General features: G+C 32.4%; 2 protein-coding genes and 1 non-coding gene across 4 annotated transcripts in view; 2 read left to right on the top strand and 1 right to left on the bottom strand.

Moving 5' to 3' along the window:
- Nucleotides 1–347: 347 nt before the first annotated feature.
- Nucleotides 348–420, top strand: Trnaf-gaa. Its single transcript has one exon. It is a non-coding gene; the product is annotated as a tRNA-Phe (tRNA).
- A 283-nt stretch (nt 421–703) lies between these two features.
- LOC125049987 (E3 ubiquitin-protein ligase SIAH1A-like) lies at nt 704–3,461 on the bottom strand. The gene has a single exon (XM_047649572.1). It carries the CDS (start codon nt 3,055–3,057, stop codon nt 2,215–2,217), a length of 843 nt encoding a protein of 280 aa, XP_047505528.1. The 5' UTR covers nt 3,058–3,461; the 3' UTR covers nt 704–2,214.
- Nucleotides 3,462–7,259: 3,798 nt separating this feature from the next.
- The window catches only part of LOC125049981 (adhesion G-protein coupled receptor G2-like), a 41,531-nt gene continuing 28,183 nt past the window's right edge, over nt 7,260–20,607 (top strand). For both annotated transcript variants that reach the window (XM_047649561.1, XM_047649562.1), the window contains exon 1: nt 7,260–7,425. The gene's annotated coding sequence lies outside the window, so the exon portion shown is untranslated. The remainder of the gene's footprint in view (nt 7,426–20,607) is intronic.

Here is a 20,607-nt window from a genome sequence, read left to right on the forward strand (position 1 = left end):
TACTTTTAAAACTCCATTACAATCACTAAAAATATTCTTCCCAGTGTACCATTATTTTATTGCCAACATCTACAAAGTATCTTACAATATAAATATCACAAGTCAATAACCACATAACATGATAAAACTATTTATAGAAAAAGAAAAGTAATGTTAAATGATATTAAATATTAATTGTAAACCAGGAAAAGGGTTTATGGTATTTTTGCCTTAGCCTGACTTATAAAGAGAACTTCGTTCTGGCTTTCATAATTTTTATTTGATATACAAAATTATTTTGAATTACTACGCACTTATTGATAGGACTTAATTAACAAAGTTTGTCCTTTTTTGTACATTTGTGTATCGCCGAAATAGCTCAGTTGGGAGAGCGTTAGACTGAAGATCTAAAGGTCCCTGGTTCAATCCCTGGTTTCGGCAATCAATATTTTTATTGGAAAATAAATTTTCTACAAGAAGCTATAAACATAATATATCATAAAAATATCACGAATATGTAATGAAATTGGTATGATTCGAAAATTCTCAGACAAAGTATTTAACATCATTTGTTATGATTATTTATGTAGAAATTAATTTCCAGCCAAAGCCAGAACAGGGCAAGAGTAATACTATTTTTCAAAACAATTCTACTTCTGCCTTCATTTGTTGCTGCATACCTGTATATTATGATATACAATTAAAAGAAATAAAAACAATTATATATTGAAATTTTTTAATTCAACCATATACCTTGATAGTTTATTATAGACAGATACAAAGTATGAAAGTTAAATAATATTGATCATAAAATATACCCTAAAATTTTAAAATTTACTTTAAGAAATTTAAGTAACATGAATAAAGTGGATAAAATGAATAGAGGCATATAAAATATTTCTTGTTTGAAATTGAAGTAATGCACAAATAAATTAACCTTTGAATAATACATTTTGACACAACCATTTTTATAAACTAGTCATTTTACAAACAATTAATTTGCAACTCTTGCAATTTATATAAAAGATAAATATTCAGCGTTTACATATGTAACTTTTGATTCATCTTATAGCTAACAATATAGTGTGCCTATAATTGGTTTTGAGATGCAAAAATTTGTTGACTTGATTTCTTTTGAAACATGGTATGTGAAATTTAACCTAAATTATTAAAGTGCCCACGCTTCAATAAAAACAAGGTTTTCTGTATATAGTCACACAGAATAATTGAGAAGACTATTTATGTATTATTAGATATGAATAATATTTTTTCTTAAAGACAGGATACTAATGTTCACTATACCATGGATATATGTACTGTCATTGTTTAAACTTTTAACAAAAAAAAATAATACACGTATAATGTGAACTATTTAGTGTAAAATCACATCCAAACTTTCAGCAACTAATACTTCAAATATTAAACTAACTTCTACTATCTAGATTCTAGGGTTAATGTTAATATCTACAACAGTCATTTTTCTACATTGAGTTTCCAAATCACATTGGATGATTCTGAATTAGATCACACAGAATGTTCTCATTTCTTTATAAAATAAGGCCAACTCTTTCTTTTCCTGACTATACTTTGCATCACAGCTAAATTTGTGATTCAACTCAGTTGAAGCCAGCATCTAGAAGCATCACAATATCAAATAACACGAGCTTAGAAATCATGCATTATATACACAAATTAATACAATTTTAAAATATTTGTTCTTTGTTTGGAATATTACGATCACTTGTTCACACAAAATGTCAGGTCATATAACACTGCAAAATCTTGTCTTTTTAAAATATAAGATACTGGGATAATTTATTGATGACAAAAATAATTAGTGTCTAAATACAAATAAAGTTATATTTATTAAATACAATACATAGAAGGCATGCCATTATCATGGCTTAAGCTAAGTGGTAATAATTGTTGATTTGTATTTTATATTGGTAAAAAAATTCAAAGATTTTACATTGTAGTATGATCTTTACATATAATTTTTTCCTACTTATCACTAACTTGAACACACATTAATTACAAAATGAAAGCATTTTTGGCATTTTTCATATATAGTATACATATAAAAGATATCAAAGAGACAAACATTTGTCATGCCAATGGATGCACTAAACATAAAATAATGGTCTCTTATATATATATGTCTTTAAGAAACACTGTTTACTAATGTACACTGTTCATACTATCTCTGCAACATGTGTGCAGGCACTGAAATGCGGATTAGGCAATTGAGATAGTAACATTTATACCAAGGTTACCATTATCTGCAAAGAGTTGCGCAAGGGAAGTATCAAATACCAAGCAATCAGAATTCATAATAGCTGATGAGACACCTTCATGTATGGAACGAGGCATTGCTTCCCATGTTAACCTCCTACGATGTCCATTCAATTCCAATCTGTATGCAAAATTCTCAGCTTCCTTTCGAGATCCTATAAGTTGTACTATTGCAAAGAATTGTTGATGACCATCAAACTTTTCTTGCTTCTCAAGTACCAACATGAAGTGGTGATTGAAACAAGACTGCATCATGACCCAGTCAACAGCTCCAGGTAAATTTATATCTGTAGCTAAGAAAACAATATCCTCACCTTGAAGAGTTGTTATACTTTTGTGTGACATCATTAAGTGTGGCATTACTTGGTCTAGTCCTCCTTGCCACTTACAAGATGCTCCAGGGCAAGGGCAGGAATATGGCCGAAATTCACAGGCTTCTTCATGCTCTGCTTTTTCAGTGTGCACAAGGGTTACTGTACAGCCAGTGTTAGAGTGTTTACAGGGAAACATGACATTGCTTGCGACTTTTTCCATGGCAAGGTTTCGAATATTTCCAAGAGGGCCGCGACAGGTTGGGCAGCAGGACAGTTTCGGACGACAACTTGAGCAGACAAGATGTCCACTTTGGCACTGGAGGATCGGTGGCAAGACATAGTCGAAACAAACAGGGCATTCAAATAAAGAGGCCAGGTCAGCTGACATGGCGGTCGGTACGTTGACAAGCGCAGGAACACCTGGAACTGCGCAACTGGTACTGCTGGGCCCGCGTCTCTTATTTGTGCTCATGTCACCGATAACATGTACATAAATTGGTTGTCGATCAACGACCAACTAGGTTACTTGTAGGACAACACTTAAGAGGCAGTGCCAAAATCATTTGTAACCTTCTTCCATCATCAACTTCTTGCTTGTGATTGTTTTGTTGCAGTAATCCATCACAGCTCATAGACCAATGGACTCAACAAAGTTCCTACCAAGTAATTTCTCAAAGGTAATTTTTAATAGTAGTCTAGTGCAAAGGTTATACGTGGTAAACCTCTAATATAAAACTTATAATTTTGTACTTTACGCAAATTGATGGGCTTCAATTATTATGTACAAACGTGAACTAGAATCACGAATTGGCGACAGTCGAAACAAGAATGATTTTTGTCGATGTTGTAGGCTGTCCACTGTAGCATTCAATGACTATTGTCCATACACTAATGTCAACTGTCAATGATTAATGATTAATGACAATTGAAAGTTTTATACAGTAAATAAATTTCCACTACTACAATTTGTAATAATGCGAATGAAATATCAACAAATTTTCGTCTCGAACCTCAATAAGTTATTACCACATAACTTTTTAACTTGGTAATTGGTGGACTGCACGATTCCGAGATACCGCACAGACATTCCTTTAAAAATATAAGAGCCAGAATTATAGATAACACACATCATGGGTAAACCCGAAGACATAACAAATTGGCATAGCAAATATAATTCAATTAAAAACAATGCTTGATATATTTATTTTTATCGATAAAAATGTCGCCAATGGCAATACCTTCTAGCCGACTAAAGTTAATGCCGACCTACATAAAAAAAAAACATGATAAATATTATTTTCTCTTATACGCAATTTTAGAAAATAAATTATAAACATATTACTCCTTTTTGCTGTTTTTAAATACCTGCATTCTAAAATAAAATATTGGCTCATCTCTTTTAGTAAGAGGCAAGACGTTTTGACATAGGTATGGGTCATGTCGAGCTCTAAAGCTGAGCAGTAGAGTCAGAGAAGTTTGTAGATTCGATCCAGTAAATATCCATCTTCTACCTGTACTAACACATAATGGATCTCAAACTAGGGCGCTCACTTATGCGAATCATACAAAACTACAGATGTGTCAAAGTCCATGTAACGATGTACCTATGATAGGGAAGAGAAGAATAGATAAAATAAAGAATACATCAATAAGAATAATAACTAAGGTCTTTATCATAATAACTAGACAGCTGATGTCACAATTAAAATACTAAAAAACTTAAGTAGATAAGGCCGGGGTACATGGCAAGAGGAACAGAAAAGTGGAGCAACAAAGTATTATACTTCTGCCCAAGGTAAAATGAACGTAAAAGAGGAATAGGAATAGGTTAAAAAAGCCTTGACTTGACTTGACGCGGAATATTCTTAAAAGGGAGTATTAAGAATATACTTGTATATAGGCCTAAATCACCTGCATCATGAGCACTCCCCACACACACACTCACGTATATACCATCATCATACAACCCAGCCGAATTTATTGATTTAGCAATTTTAATATATGTTTTCGTTTTGCAAATGTTAACATTTGCGTATATTATATCATGTATGACTTTGGAAATATCTTTAGTATAATTGTTTTTTGTTAAATATATTGTATTTTAGCTGTAGGATTACGAAATAAATTAATAAACATACTACCACGAGTCGCAAACTTTAATATTCTTCTTCGTAAATTACCTATATATGTATACTGAAAAAACCGAAACTTAAATTGTACATTACTTTAGGCACATTATTCTACAAGGTTTATAATACATTAGGTATATTATATTATATAATACATTAGGTATATTATATTATATAATACATTAGGTATATTATATTACTAGCAGACTCGGCCAAGCTTTGCTGTGGCTACAATTTTTGTTATATTACATAGTAGTAAAATATTCAACGGAAACGGTAGGAGAACACCAGTCATGGGGACCCATGGGGACTATGCTTTTTGGTGGTTATGCCATTAAATTGTAGCTTATGTGTAACGTTATTACTTTCAATGCCAATGCCATCTGTTAGAATTATGACTGTCAAATAATAAACAAATAATTTGCAATAAAATAATATTACGGGTATAAATGAAGAAGTAAGCTATCCTATCTTTTAAGTTAGTTCAAACTGCACACGGTATGCAAATTTGATTGAAATCGGTTAAGTAGTTTAGGAGTCCATAGCGGACAAACAACGTGACACGTAATTTATATATATTAAGAAGATGTAACAGGGCCTAGGCTTCAGGATAAATTCTCCATTGTATTATATTGTGCTGTTTAGCCCTTTAATTCAAACTCAAAATGACGTTTAGTCAAGTAGGTTTTAATAAAATATGTTTATTATGGAATATAAGATACAGGTGTGGTACCTGTCATTAAATTTGACTCGGTAGACATCCCTACTCATCGGTAAAGAAGACAGAGGAGAAGGCCGAGAGAAAAAGCCGGCGTAAAAAACTCTCGGTACTCTTTTAAAATAGCAAATCATCATTCAAAATGTCTATGGCAAACAACAATTATTTTAAAATAAAATATCGTTAATTAATTTGAATAAATGTATAATAACTCTTTACTGCAACGATTCTCTAGAGTACATAGGTACACTTCTGAATTTTAGAATGATTACTTACACTAGGAAGGCTGGTTGTAGGAAGAATTTTTCCCGTTTATTTACCACAGAACAGCAAAAAACTAATTTTGATCAGTTAAGGTTTATTGTCACAGTTTCAAACGACGGGGCTAAATGCATTAATTTATTAAGAAATGCGATGCGTTCAATTTCTAGGAAGCATCGTGCTCAGAAACATAATCTGAAGCAATTTGATGTGTTCTATGAACATTTGGTATTGAGATATGTGAGAAGTCATATATATTTTATTTTCTACGAAATATGACGTTATTTCCGGTAGTCATTACTGTCGCTGTATCGCAAAAGCGGAGTTTTTATCCAGTAACTTAAATTTAATGTGCATTTCCGAGCTTCAAACACAGGTAAACAATATTTAAGGTAAAGCATGGGAAAAAGAGCAGGACTATTCCATTTGGTATTCAAACTCAAACTCAAACTCAAACTCAAAATATCTTTATTCAAGTGGGTAACCAAGTACACTTTTGAATCGTCAAGTTAAATTAATCGTAAATTTACATTTACTACCAGTTCGCAAGTCAAGGGCGTAGAGCGGGTAAGAAGAACTGGCAAGAAACTTTCCGCCACTCTTTTTAATCGCCAAGTATTGTCATACAAATTGTTTGAACTGGAGCAATTCAATCCCAAGGATTAGGATCATTTAAGTAGTCCTCAAATTTATAAAAAGCTTTGTTGATTAATTTTCGTTTAACGAGGGCTTTGAATTTATTTAATAATAAATGAACTCAAATTCACTTTATAATAGGAAAGCAACGGGCTGCATTATCGTTAACAAGCGATCTATTCCAGGCAACATGAGAAAAATAAATATTAAGGGGAAGTTCAAGAAGTGCGTAAATTTACTATGATCTAGAAAAACAAAACTAGAAGCTAGTCTTAAAGTTCACAATGAATGTTAGGTTCTAAAATACAATAAAAAAAGAATGCCTATATTTTTTTATTACATAAATCGCAGTTGTGCAGATGGATAGGAAATGGGTAAGAGGGGTTTATGTAAAAGACTTTCAGAAGATGTAGCTATATAGCTTTACTCATACTACTTTATATTTTATCGAGAATATTTTTTCAAATTACTTTAAGTCCGTTCGGCCATAAACTGTAAAACAATACCTACTAAAAAATGGTAACGTAATACTGTTAGCAGTATTCAAAGTAGTTGCTTACGAGTTAGCGGATAATCAAATAATTTAGGAAATAAATAAATTCATCTTTTTACTATAATCTTGAATATATACGTTATTGGAAACTATAAAAGTTAACAAATCATGCATTAAATTTAATATCAATAATTAACTTCACTAATTCACTATTACGGATAGATATTGGATAATTTAATGGACGACTATTTAATAGGTTAGACACAATACAAGCATAGAGAAATACATCATACGTAATGCAATATCAAAATTCAAAAGTCATAACCATAACATTAAAACGTAAACAATACTATTTTGATTATAAAGGAAATATAAGAACTCCTTCGTCCGATTAAGAAAACTGAAACATAAAAGAATTTATTTAGTCTGTGGTTTGCTTGTGATAATGGTAGACGTGTGACCTTCGCGTGGTAATTGTAGTTCTCTATATTCGCGCGAAACTTTATCAAAATATTGTTTTTCTTTTACTATTTTCGAATTGTGCAGAATTTAAGTTATTTGTTTTGGACAAAATTGTTCATTTTGGAATCCATGTTTAATGTGGTGAGTAAATTTTCTTCAGTTTTAAATTTGGAATGGCTTGCAGTTTATTTGTTAATTTACTATACCAAGGTTTAAGAGTCTTCAATCTCCATTATGTAGTAGGAGGCACAGGGCGTCTCTTAGAGAAACAAGTTTTTTACCGGGCATCGAATCCAAGACCTCCGAATTTTAAACCACATGCCAATAAGAAATGGAGGCGGCTTGTATCTGTATATTTAAAACTTTGTCTATTTTACGATTTTCCCCTGCCAAAAAATATATGACACTCAACGTGTACGATAACATAATTATACATTCATATGATTCATTCAAATCTACAAATACGCTTAAAAAATATAATTATGAAATTATAAAGATTTAAGTTAATTAGATTATTCCAACGAAACTTCGATCAGTCATTTCAACACATTAATCATTTAATAATAGATATTAAAAGCAAATTGGTCGTGGAATTACCTTAACATGATGCATTACGGCATTCATTCATATAAAAAAACCGAAAATGCATGGACACGGTGGGAGGAGGTTTCATACTGCCCGGAGCAAGGGGCCTAATACGACCTGGAACAGAAAGTAAACCCGAGTGTAACCAAGACAACCCTCAGCTGTGTTGTTAGTAGATAGGATCCTGGCGTATCTGCTGGAGTTTCTATGCAGGGTGTAAATAAATAACGTTATTTATTTTCGCAGAGGTTAAATGAGGTATAAGGCCAATGTTTCATTCAGGTTTTTTTTGGTTTAAACACAGTCATAGACAGATGACAATACACAAATAACCGAAAAAGAATACACCAACTGTCACTGATTTAAATTATTAATTTGTGCGGTATTTGTCAAATTACTTCTATTTGTTGTTCATTATTGTTTCTTTGTATTCTTTTATCTTGTTCGCTTTTGTTGTGTTGTTACTGTTAATAGTCTGTGCAAAGAGATTATATATAATATATATACATTTTTCGGTGTAAATTTAAATAAAGATTCTATAAACATAACTTACAAAATATACATAAAATACAACATTCATAGGGAGCAAAAATAAAAATAGATATAGCCTATGTTCGATTACTACATAATCAGGATTACATTAAGTCCATTTCATTATGTTTAACATTAGTACACGAGCTCCGACGGAATGAAGGCCTCCACCAAATTCTTTCACTTGTCTCTCATCCTCGCCACCATTTTCCAATCCTTCCCCGCTATTCCTTTTATTCTATGGAAGTCGCCTAACATATCTAAGTAGAAAGAGAGGTTTACAATCTCTGCATTCCAACCATAAGTTAAAGAACGAGATGAATTTTGATATTTGCATGCTAATTTGACTTGGGTGATTGTAAAAAATGTTTCTGTATGTATTAACTTTAATGTTATAAACATTACGATTAATGTTTAACGACCGTGAAGGACCGTATTGAGAGCAGAGTCGACAATATTTTAAATTACTTAAAGAGTTAAAGACCCGGCGAACTTCGAATAAAAAAATGTTGAAACACTAAAGAGATCGGACCTACAGCTATGAAACAAAAAATACTGATGACATCAGAAATTGTATAAATTACCAAGTGAAAATTTATTCCTAAAAAAACAAATATTTCCCAGCTAGGAACAGTTTTTATTATAAAATTCAATTGCTGTTTTAGTATTTTTCTTTAGTTATTAGTTTACTACAAACGAATAGTATTTTATATATAGATATATAATAAATGTTCTTTAATTTTTTTGTTTTGTTGCACCGCGTATGTGCGCAATACATTTTAATTAATTAAAAATAAATAAAATTCCTACTAAGTGTTTGGGGATCACCCCAAAGGTAGTGTAGGTAGACTGATGATTCAGGGTTGAGGTCAACACTGGTCTCCAAGTCCAATTTTACTTAATTAAAAACACGATTTCTTTTATAGATGCGACGATACTAGAGTTTTAAAGGCACGGTGTCTTTATAATGTGGGAGAGTATTTAGACAATAAGTTTTGACAAATATCTTAACTGTTCTTATTATTAACTTCTTGCGAACAAGCGAACTGTTGAGTCGACTCTCAGTGGAGGTCTTCTCTGGGAGATACGACCTCTTAATTTTTTAAAGAAAAAGACGTCCCTAAAAGGACGGCAACGTACCCATTTTGGGTGTCCCTTAGGCCTCTATTTTATTAATAAAATATCATAACATTATGATTATTAATATGATTGCATTCCTATTTTTATATAGCTTGCGCGGTTTTACATACGTTTTCAATATGAATCAACTTTCTTTTTAAAAAAACGATTTATTATATATAATTGAAAAATTGAGACATGCGTTAGCCATACCTTGAGAATCTTCTAGTTTATAACATACCTTATGTAGATGCAATTGTGAATTTATTTCATGTTCAGATGAGCACTTTCATGCATTCTATTGACGTTACTGAAAGTATATTTTATCTGCACGCGATCAATTATCATTAATAATCACTAGAGTTTATTCATCTATCACCAATATAGTATTGTGATTTAAAAATCGTTATAAAATGAACTAAAATTCTTAGCAATTCAACTGTTTGAAGTAAAGCAAATGTCTACCTGGATCAGTACGCCATTTTTCATTTGGCCTTTGCCTGGTTCTCACATGGAGATAAATTATGATATTGTCATAGTTTTTTATACGTGTATGAATTACTATTTTTCTATATTCATGAATATGTAACTAAGGGTAGCGTATAAATTAACCAAATTCTACAAAAATTAAACAAAAGTCTTTTTTTTAATTTTTGGAAAATCGAAACATATCACAGTCCTGTAAAGGGGTTGACCCATTATTTATGTATTTTATTTGTGTATGTGTTTAATTAAAATACATTTAAACCCTTAAATTTATTCTACACCAACCCCCATTTTTTACTTAGTACAGCATAATGTTTTTATGATAACACGTTTGGAAAATATATTTAACAATACAGTTGAATGGGTTCAAGAGGTTAAGCCAAACAGCTTGACAAACCAACATACACTTTAGCTCTTATATGTCACCTTTTTTTGTAATTATAGATTCTAACATATTCTCATAATAAAGCATTCTAGCTTTTCTTTTTTAACCGTCTCCAGATTAGGTTGCGAATCAATTGTGTTCCTTTAGAAATGTTCTGATACATATTTTATTTTTTCGAAACTAGTATAATTTTATGTCTTATATATATATATATATATCTTTATATATATATATATATATAGATAGAATTAAAGATAGCTTAGCTCTTGCGTAATTTGTAAATATTATCGTATTAGTTTCCTTAACTGTTTGTCGTATCTCAAGTTCACAATGTAAGCAGGTAATTCTACAAACAATACCATCCATATTATCCTAATGCGACATACATTAGACGTCTTTTATGAAGTATTTAGCTTAAAATATAAACAAAGAAATTGGAACTGAAATCTTTGTACTGATGACAGTTTGATTTTCAACAATCTATATAAATATTAAATAAAAATGAATACTAAAATATGTTAGACTAAACGTAGTCTCTCGGATTAAAAAAATAACTGGCCGTGTTGGCCAAGACGCCTGGACCAATTCGAGTTATTTATTTATTCCTTGAACTCTGAGACAGGTTTTTATGGAGAGATAAATTGGTAAAACATATTTAGTACTTAGGTTTTTATTCCGCAATAGAGAGAAGTCTCTATGGGTTAGCATAGCAAAATGTTTCATATGTAGCTACTAAAAAGGTAGGCTAAGTAAAAAAAACATATTAAGGCGAAACGAAGTTCACTGGGGCAGCAAAATAAAATCAAAAATCTCGAAAGAAGAGGTTATTTATTCGTTAATTATAGAGAATCCCTGTAGCCTGTGCTTAATGTTGGCAGAATTTCCACTCTGTATTGCGATACTTATTCGTTGATCGAGAAAGCACTAGCTCTGTGGTCATGAAACCCACGGCCCAAGAGTCTCTACTCCAAAGGGACCAATATTACAAAGACCTTTATATATTAGCTGTTTAATATTTTCTGCCTCTGCGGCCGCACCATCTATTGTACCGAGGGAGGTGAGACGGGGCTGATGTATCCCCACAAGTAGCATCGCATACCAAAGCCGGTCTCATCCCCCAAGGGATCAAGGCTTTCCATCTGGCCATTTGCCATCGTCCTGTTATGCCTGTTGGTTCCAAAATGGCTGGAATATTGGAGGCAAGAGGCAAGAGATGTCGTTCGGCAGAATTTTCGCAATGGAGGCCATGGTTTCCAAGGCAAGTAGCCTTCTTCTACTTTAACGCACACAGACACAGGAAAGCTAGTTAGAACTACAACCAAAAAAATCGACAATCTATCAATCATATACAAACAAAAACGTTTTTGTTTGTATAAGTGTTTTACACAAGGGAAAACCCCGGAGAACCTTTAAGAATAACACTAATAAACAAGACTATTTGAAAACTATAAAACTCGATAAGGCCTGATAATTTATAGCCACGTCGGTAAACGGCAATTTGCCACGTATTTGTTACTTTGTGTACCTTTTACTGCACAAAACGATTTGGATCTAATTAAATTGAGTAGTTTTTATATTGTTCAACGTAAAGCGAATAATGTTCTTACCGAAGGCGCGACCCAAACTGAGTCTTGACTTTCGCTGCTTGCCGGAATAGCTAGATATTTTAAATTATACTTGGAATGACATCAAACGCTACGTGTTTTGTTACAAAAATATATTTCCTTTTAGAAGAGAAACTAAATTTGGTTAAACACAAGACTTTGGTTGAGCAATGGTGGCCTAGTGGCTTCAGCGTGCGAATCCCGGGCTATGCACCAATGGACTTTCTTTCTATGTGTGTATTTAACATTCGCTAGAACGGTGAAGGAAAACATCGTGAGGAAACTGACGTGCCTTAGGGCTTAGACCCAAAAAGTTAACGGCGTGTGTCAAGCACAGGAAGCTGATCTTGCCTATTAGATTGACAAATGATCATGAAACAGATACAGAAATCTGAGGCCCAGACCTAAAAGGTTGTAGCGCCACTTATTTATTTTATTTTTTTAAACACAAAACTATTCAGCGAAATCTGTCACATTGTATACATTAATTAGTTAAGTGCTTTGAAGTCTTATTTACTCAAAATCCAAAACAACAAAGTTTTATTCATACACTTTGAACTTGGGAGTGTAAAAATTATAATACAGCTACACTAATGATATAATAAGGTCAACATACAATTGCCACAATTAACCGTTCTTCCCACAGAACGTAATAATTAAACGAATGCGCAGATTGACCAGACCGGTTTTTATGTTCCCAGACATTATTCATAGTGACTCTCACCATTATTATCTACCTGTTAAGCGCCTTTCTAAGTAGCCTTATAAATAATCAACTACCTTCTTGATTATGTTAGATTATCGTTATCTCGGGTGGGGCCAAAAATGATAAAACGCCGGTGTGATTTAAGCAAAATATTCTTTGTTGCATTAAGCTAGGAATCAGTCGGTATTTTGCCTCTGGTTTGCGGTGTCTTAAGAAATAGTTAATATAGAGTCACTCCTGTGTATAAAGTAAATCAGAATTAAGATATACCAGATATTTAATAATAATAATAACTTAATTGGGTTAGATTGGCAGAAAAATGCCAATTGGAGGAGGCCTAAACTCTTTAAGAGGTCCTTGATTTAAGGAATAAATAAGGCTTAATTATTATTATTATTATTAATCCTCATTTATTCAGATTATATCCAAACGTAGCTTTACTTTTTTATATAATAGGGGGACGTAAGTTAGAGTTAGTCAATTCGGTCTTAGTTGTTATGTTAGTATTGGTTATTAATAAAACAACAAAAAAAAAACCAAAAAACTCCTATAGTATATGGACAGCATACTAGCGTTTTAATATGTTTGTTCTTTGTAATCATCATATTCAGGATACTATTGGTGCTATGCCTAACGCGATGGATCAAGCATACCACCCTTATCCAAATTATGACATTAAAAGTCTCTCGTGTCTCGGCGAACATGCCTGACGCACTGCACAATTTTCTGAAACGAAAATATTCTTTATACGACATAGCTTGTCGTAAGTGAAATAGACGTTGTTGAACAAGTAAAATGGAACTTATAATGTCTAAAAATAAAACTAATTGAATAATATTCAGCATCGAAAAATTATCGGAATTTTGTTGAGATCAAATATTACCGATTTACTTATTGAATCCATAATGGATGAACTTATAACAGCTTTAAGTTACCGGATATCCGGATATTGTTATGATATTTTGAGGTAAAGGTCGTTAATGTGCAAAAACTGGCTCAGTAATGTCAGCGAAAGGTTCACATTGAACAAATTACGAATGAGAGCGAATCGTTAACCTTATCGTTTATATAAAATAATCAGCGGAATTAATCTTATTATTTGTTGCCTTGAATTGAGCGGGTTTTTATACGTTCTGTTTTCGCAATAGAGGAAAAGTTAGGATTATTCAAGAAAAAAGCGTACCAATTCTTAAAAGGCCGGCAACGCATTTGTGCCCGATTGTCCCCTGCTATATACAGGGTGTCCCAAAAGTCGACGTCAAGTCGAAATTTTCTCATAGGTAATGCCACATCCATCAATCAGAAAAATTAAAAAAAAAATTAAGTCATGTATTTTTGAAGTTATGGAAATTTTCCTTTTATTCCAGAAAATTTACACCATGTGACAGTTTTTTCATTCCTGTTGTTACAAATATTTACTTTTTGCCAAAAATTTTTCTCTTACGTCATCCCGAATAGTGCTTTATGTAACCTATGATCCTAAACCCTGTGCCGATCACTCCAACTTGTAGGAAAATGTCATTTTATACCGTACCAAGTTTTCAAAATTAATTTTTCGCACTAGTTCAACTGATCGTCCTGAAAAAAAAATTTACTACTCCAGTTTGGCAAGCAGCTTTAAAAGTATATGTATTTTAAAACAATATGTTATTCTTCTATTGAAACGTATACACTGTAGTATAAAAGATAATCTACTGAAATTATAACAACTTACTAAAGGTTAAACCTTTTAACACCCATCTAATTTACGCAAATCCATTTTAACTGACATAAAACTGACTGCTTACGTATACAGTAGAATAACTGTACAATTTCGATAGTTAAAATTATGTCAAGCTAATCTACTTCTGTAATTAAGAATTAACTCAATCAGATAATTTAATAATAGATCATTCAGATTTAATTCATGGCGACATTTTATCCAATAGCCAATTAGTGTAGACTAATGATAAAAACCCTAATTAGGTAATTATTCAGTTTTTATAGACCTTAGTCACGCGTAAATGGCACGTTTACGTATTCTTTTGTATCAAAATGACACCATACAGCGTTATGGCTCAGTGTTTCTAGATTCTAGATGTACTTATAGCTTTTGATCGCGTTGATCATATTATCCTGTTACATAAGCTTTTCTCCCTTGGAATACGTGGTGACCTTTACAGATGGATAAAGTCATACATAACTAACAGACGGCAAGCAACAGTAATATGCGGGTACAAAAGCATGTTCACTAACATTACATCAGGAGTACCCCAAGGTTCAATACTTGGCCCATTATTATTTAATGCTTATTTGTACGATATAAAATATTGTTTTCACTTTTCTAAACATCTTATGTTCGCGGATGACCAAAAAATTTTCTTAAGAATAAAATCAATAGATAACTGTAATCAAATTCAACAAGATCTTAATAGGTTAGAAATATACTATAAACAAAATAAACTTTCAATAAATATAAACAAATGTAATAAGATAACTTTTTCGCGTAAAAACAAAAAAATTCAATACACTTACAAAATCGATAACACCCCAATAAAACAAGTAAAATTAGTAAAAGACCTGGGAATACTATTAGATGAAAAAATGGGCCTATCACAACATATCGATGACATAACAGGCAAAGCGTATATGCAACTAGGATTTGTCAAGCGGTCATGCAAGACATTTAATAACATACATTGCATTAAAAGCTTATATTTTGCTTATGTTAGAAGCGTGCTGGAGTATGCGAGTGTTATGTGGTCTCCATATTATACTAAGTATAAAAAAGCAATAGAAAATATACAAAAAAAGTTTGTAAAATTCCTTAGTTTTAAAAAATACCAATGCTTCGATAGTTATGCGCATTCTTGCAATTATTTTAATTTAGACTCATTAGAAAGTCGGCGAAGTCAGCAAGACCTGCTTTTTTTACATGGTATCCTTAATGGGCGGATCGATAGCCCCTATTTGCTGTCGTTAATTTCTTTTAAAATTCCTTCTAAATATGCGACAAGACACTCAAAATTGTTCCATGTGCCTCGTACGAACTCGAATTACCTGCATAATTCACCAATGTTTCGGGTTTTATCTAACTATAACACTAATTATGAGGAATTTGATATTTTCCACCTCACCAAGGAACATGTGAGAAAATATTTGAAGGGGCGGGAAGACTCGAATTTTGTTTAGGTTGTATTTGGTATTATTTTTTGTTTTAAATATTAAATTTCAGTTCTCTGCATATATTTTTTCTATTGATGCGCTTATTTGTTACATTTTTCTTATATAATATTGTATATCTATGTAATCTGTTTTGGCTTTTTGTACTGTATAAGTGTTTGTTTTGTAATATTTTGTATGTTAGCTGTAAGATTACTTATAATTAAATAAATAAATAAATAAATATATCTTTGGTAATTTTATTTTATAGACAGTGCAATGAACTCGTAAGTGTCTGAATATTTAATTAAATATTTCTTCTATATAAAGAATTAATTTTTTATTAGGTATCTTACCGCCACAAATATACATATTATGAAAAAGAAAACATATTAAGTGAGTGTCCATCACTTAACATCCGGTACTACTATTAAAACAAAAAACTTGGCAATTAAAAAGAGTGGCGGAGAGTTTATTGTCTTCCGTTCTACGCCCTTGATTTGAGAACTGGCAGTAAATGTAAAATTAAAAGCATTTCGCTCGTATACATTTTTTTTGATATTCATATGATTTTGACTTTTTGACTTCACTTTTACTCACATTTTCCTTCACCGTACGACGGAGTGTTAATTCCTCTGAATGAATGTGGATGAATCGCATAGCTAATGTTATAATCTTTTATTAGGTCTACCACAAACTAGTAAGTGGCTGCAAACAAATTATACGGTGATCTGTTAAGATTCGGATCAGTTTAATTACGTTTTTACTACGCGTATACGATGAAACAGACAAATGTTAAATCGACTTTGAACATATGAAAAACAAAATAATAGTCTTTTCACAACTGAGCGTTTTTAAAACAGTTTTTGTCGCGCGCCACCATTATGTGAATCCAGCTACCCACTGAAGTATTTCAACCAATTCGACTTAGGGTCCTTCAAGAGTTTCCTATTGTTAAAAGGCCTGCAACGCACTTGCGAGATTTCGGGCATTGAGAGTGTCCAACCCTTTTGCCCCCTGTTTTAAAAGTTAATAAGAAAAGTTGTGACATTTTGGATATAATGAACAAATTATATTTTTTTATTTCCTTATTGTCCACTGTAGTACCTAATTTAAATTATAAATTAATCCACACATTCGTAAAAACAAAACAAGAAATAAAACTTTTAACTGTGAATTAAAACCGCAGATTTGACTAAAGCTTGTACTGATAATGCTGTTTCTTTAATGATAGTAAAGATCTATTTCACACGGAAGCCATGAAGATATTTCCGTGTGAACATTCCTTCTTTTTTTACTCTCACGCTTAAAAAAACATGATTGTTTTAAGTTCAGTCTTGCGTGTGACCAGGTCCCTTACCATTAAATTTATTATTGACATAATTTTTTTATGTATTACTAAAACTCTTAACCAGAAAAACAGTTCGGTAACATACTATCAGCACCCAGCTTCTGCGAGAACTGTTAATGACCACATAAATTATCTGACATTTGTTTAGAATTTATTTTTTCTCATCTTCTGACTGTCATATATTACAGATACATCTATTTTGTTATTAATAAATCTATATTGTGTTCGACAATTTTGTGTTTATTGCTTTTCCTACTATATTTTGTTAAATCTTCGTACCCATTATGCTCCCAGCAAGGCCGTCTACATCTTCAAGCTAATGATTATAATTCACTCGATTTAACATCAAACTCATTAAAATGCCTGAACACTTTTGGTTGCCTTATTGTAAATACAATGTCACATTTCTTTCTGTTAACAACAACTCTATAACGCCACAAAATGTGCGGTCTCTTCAGCGTCTCTACATATAGCTTACATTGTAATTGAATTGCAAGCTATAATTCCCAAAATTCCTATCCATTGCAGCATCATAATTACTCGTAATAATCATAAAAACGCTTCTCGCCCGTGTCATGTTAACAGATAATGTCGACTTTACATGGTGTGAATAAAAAATACTTTACATTTACGGTAACACCATGATGATATTCGGCGAACCGTGTGATGACGTTTAATAAATTTCAATGTGTTTATGTATTAATGCACGCACAAAGCACTTGGTGGACCCATGAGATTTTCTTAGATACTATAGGCCAGTCATTATAGACATTCGAAATCGAAAATTTGATAATAATTCCAAAAGTTTTCAAACTTCGGTCAAGTGAATGGTACATTGGGACGACAATAAATCTCATTTTGCAACCTTGTCCGCAGTCCGGAACATTGTTAAAATTGCAATTAAATTAATTTTTGCTGTATGGTCGTGAAAAAAATTCCAAAAGTTCTGCAAACTTGGGGAAGTTTTCGATATAATATTTCATATCACGTATAAAATTTGCAACCAACCTAAGTGTACGGAACATTTTTTGTTATTGAAAATTAATGTTTTTTTTTATTAAACTGAATGAAAACGTTCCAAAAGTTCTGCAAACTTGACACATATATCGGAAAAATATACCGAACGGTTGTATAAATTTGCAACCTTTTTCGTTGACCGGAACATGTTTATTTATAATTCTTTTTAATTCGTGGTCATTTTTTCGAGTATATTTATGCAATTTGTAAAAATGTATTTTTTTTATTTTTTCACCTTCAAGAAAATTTCAAAAGTTCTGCAAATCGAGGGGACTGTTTAATTTTGGGATTAATGTCAGTATTTGAATTTGCAACCTCTCACGAAATCCGGAATCTTGTGTGATGTCGGAAATTTAACTTTATGGCATTTTTCACGGTAGCCTTGTTACCATAGTAACGCGACCATTGGCCACGTTACCATAGCAACGCAGGTATACGACGTCACGGCGGCTTCGTATAGCACAAAGTTTAGGCCCTGAATATATAACAGCGATGGGTACGGAAATAATATTTTGCATGAATGTGATTAAAAAATATTTCCGTATTCCGGATATGGTTGCAAATTCAAATACTGACATTAATCCCAAAAGTAAACAGTCCCCTCGATTTGCAGAACTTTTGAAATTTTCTTGAACTGAAAAAATAAAAAAATTACATTTTTGCAAATTGCATAAAGTTCCGGATCGCGTATGAGGTTGCAAATTTGTAAATACATCAGAATAGATGTTTTCGAAGTTTGCAACCAAGTTTCAAAACTTTTGTAATTATTCCGAGACCACCTTACTCGAAAAAATGACCACGAATTAAAAAGAATTATAAATAAACATGTTCCGGTCAACGGAAAAGGTTGCAAATTTATACAATCGTTCGGTATATTTTTCACTTATAATACCACAAGAGCTTCAAAATTATCGGGTATTTCCCGATAGGTTCGTTGCAAACAATTAATATAGTCGTCATGACGACTATATTTGTTTGCAGGGAACCTTGAGGGAAATGCCCGATAATTTTGAAGCTCGTGTGGTATTCGGGGGATTATTTTTCCGACCCAAATGTCGGCCAATAGAATTGCACCATGAGACGAAATGTACAGTTAACAAATAAGAATTTCATAATGAATAAAACAACTACTTAATACTTTTCTTGAAGCAACGACCAGAGAAAATTTTCACAAAAAATTATCAGTATAATACCATGTAGGTTGTACAACGTGACGTCGAATGGTGCAATTCTATTGGCCGATATTTGGGTCGGAAAAATAATCCGATATATCTGTCAAATTTGCAGAACTTTTGGAACGTTTTCCTTCAGTTTAATAAAGAAAAACATTAATTTTTAATAACAAAAAATGTTCCGTACACTTAAATTGGTTGCAAATTTGACACGTGATGTAAAATAATATATTTAACACCACTCCAACTTTGCAGAACTTTTGGAATTTTGGTCTCAAGAACTGAGCAAATTATCATTTATTGCATTTTTAACAATGTTCCGGACCGCAGAGCAGGTTGCAAAATTTTATAGTTTGTTTTAATACCACTCCCGACCTTACATCAAAATTTGAAAACTTTTGGAATTATAATGAATTAATTGTCTTGACTGACTGGACTACTATGTGGAACCAGCTGACTGTGAAGTATTACCGAACCATTTCGACTTACGAGAAAAAGAGCGTACCAATTCTTAAACGCAACGCATTCGTGAGAAAAATGGAAAAGTCCCTCATCATTTATTGTATAATACTGCAGGCTATGGGATTACAAGAATGTCCGTTCGGTTCGTAAGTTCTCATGTTATTTACACGTACAAGAAAGCATTTACTGATTTCGTGTTCGTATTTGCTCCTCATAGACTTAGGATTAAGACAAAATTATTCTTAGAGCAGTATTGGTATAGTGAGAACGCGTGCGACCTTCGACCTCGGTTCTGAATTACCTGTACTGGCAGCTGGTCCCACCAAAAGGTGCGCGTTGGAAAGTCTATAAGTGTAACGTTAGCCGTCGAGGTGATAATGATGGAATTTCATTTAATTAGTTTCTTGTGTCAATTCTTGTACCATACGTACCAATTTAATTGTAGTTAATTTACGTAATATACCTTCACAAAAAAAAATCCAAGGATAAAGGGAGCTTGGGGTACAGCGGCGAATTAACGTGACCTGGAAAAAGTGTTGGTCCATGAAGAAAATCTTAAAAGGGCAATTTTCCCTTCGCCTACAGAAAATTGATTTGGACACTAGTATTTAACCTACTCTCGCATACGGCTGCCAAACGTGGACAACACAAAAATAAAAACCAAATTAGTAGCATGCCAGAAAGCAATGGAAAGCAGCATAAAAAAATTATGAAAAACAAAAGTGATCTAAATAGATTACATTATGCCCTAAAACAGAAGTGGC

Source organism: Pieris napi, chromosome 5 (genome assembly GCF_905475465.1).
Source record: "Pieris napi chromosome 5, ilPieNapi1.2, whole genome shotgun sequence".
Lineage (NCBI taxonomy): Eukaryota > Metazoa > Arthropoda > Insecta > Lepidoptera > Pieridae > Pieris > Pieris napi.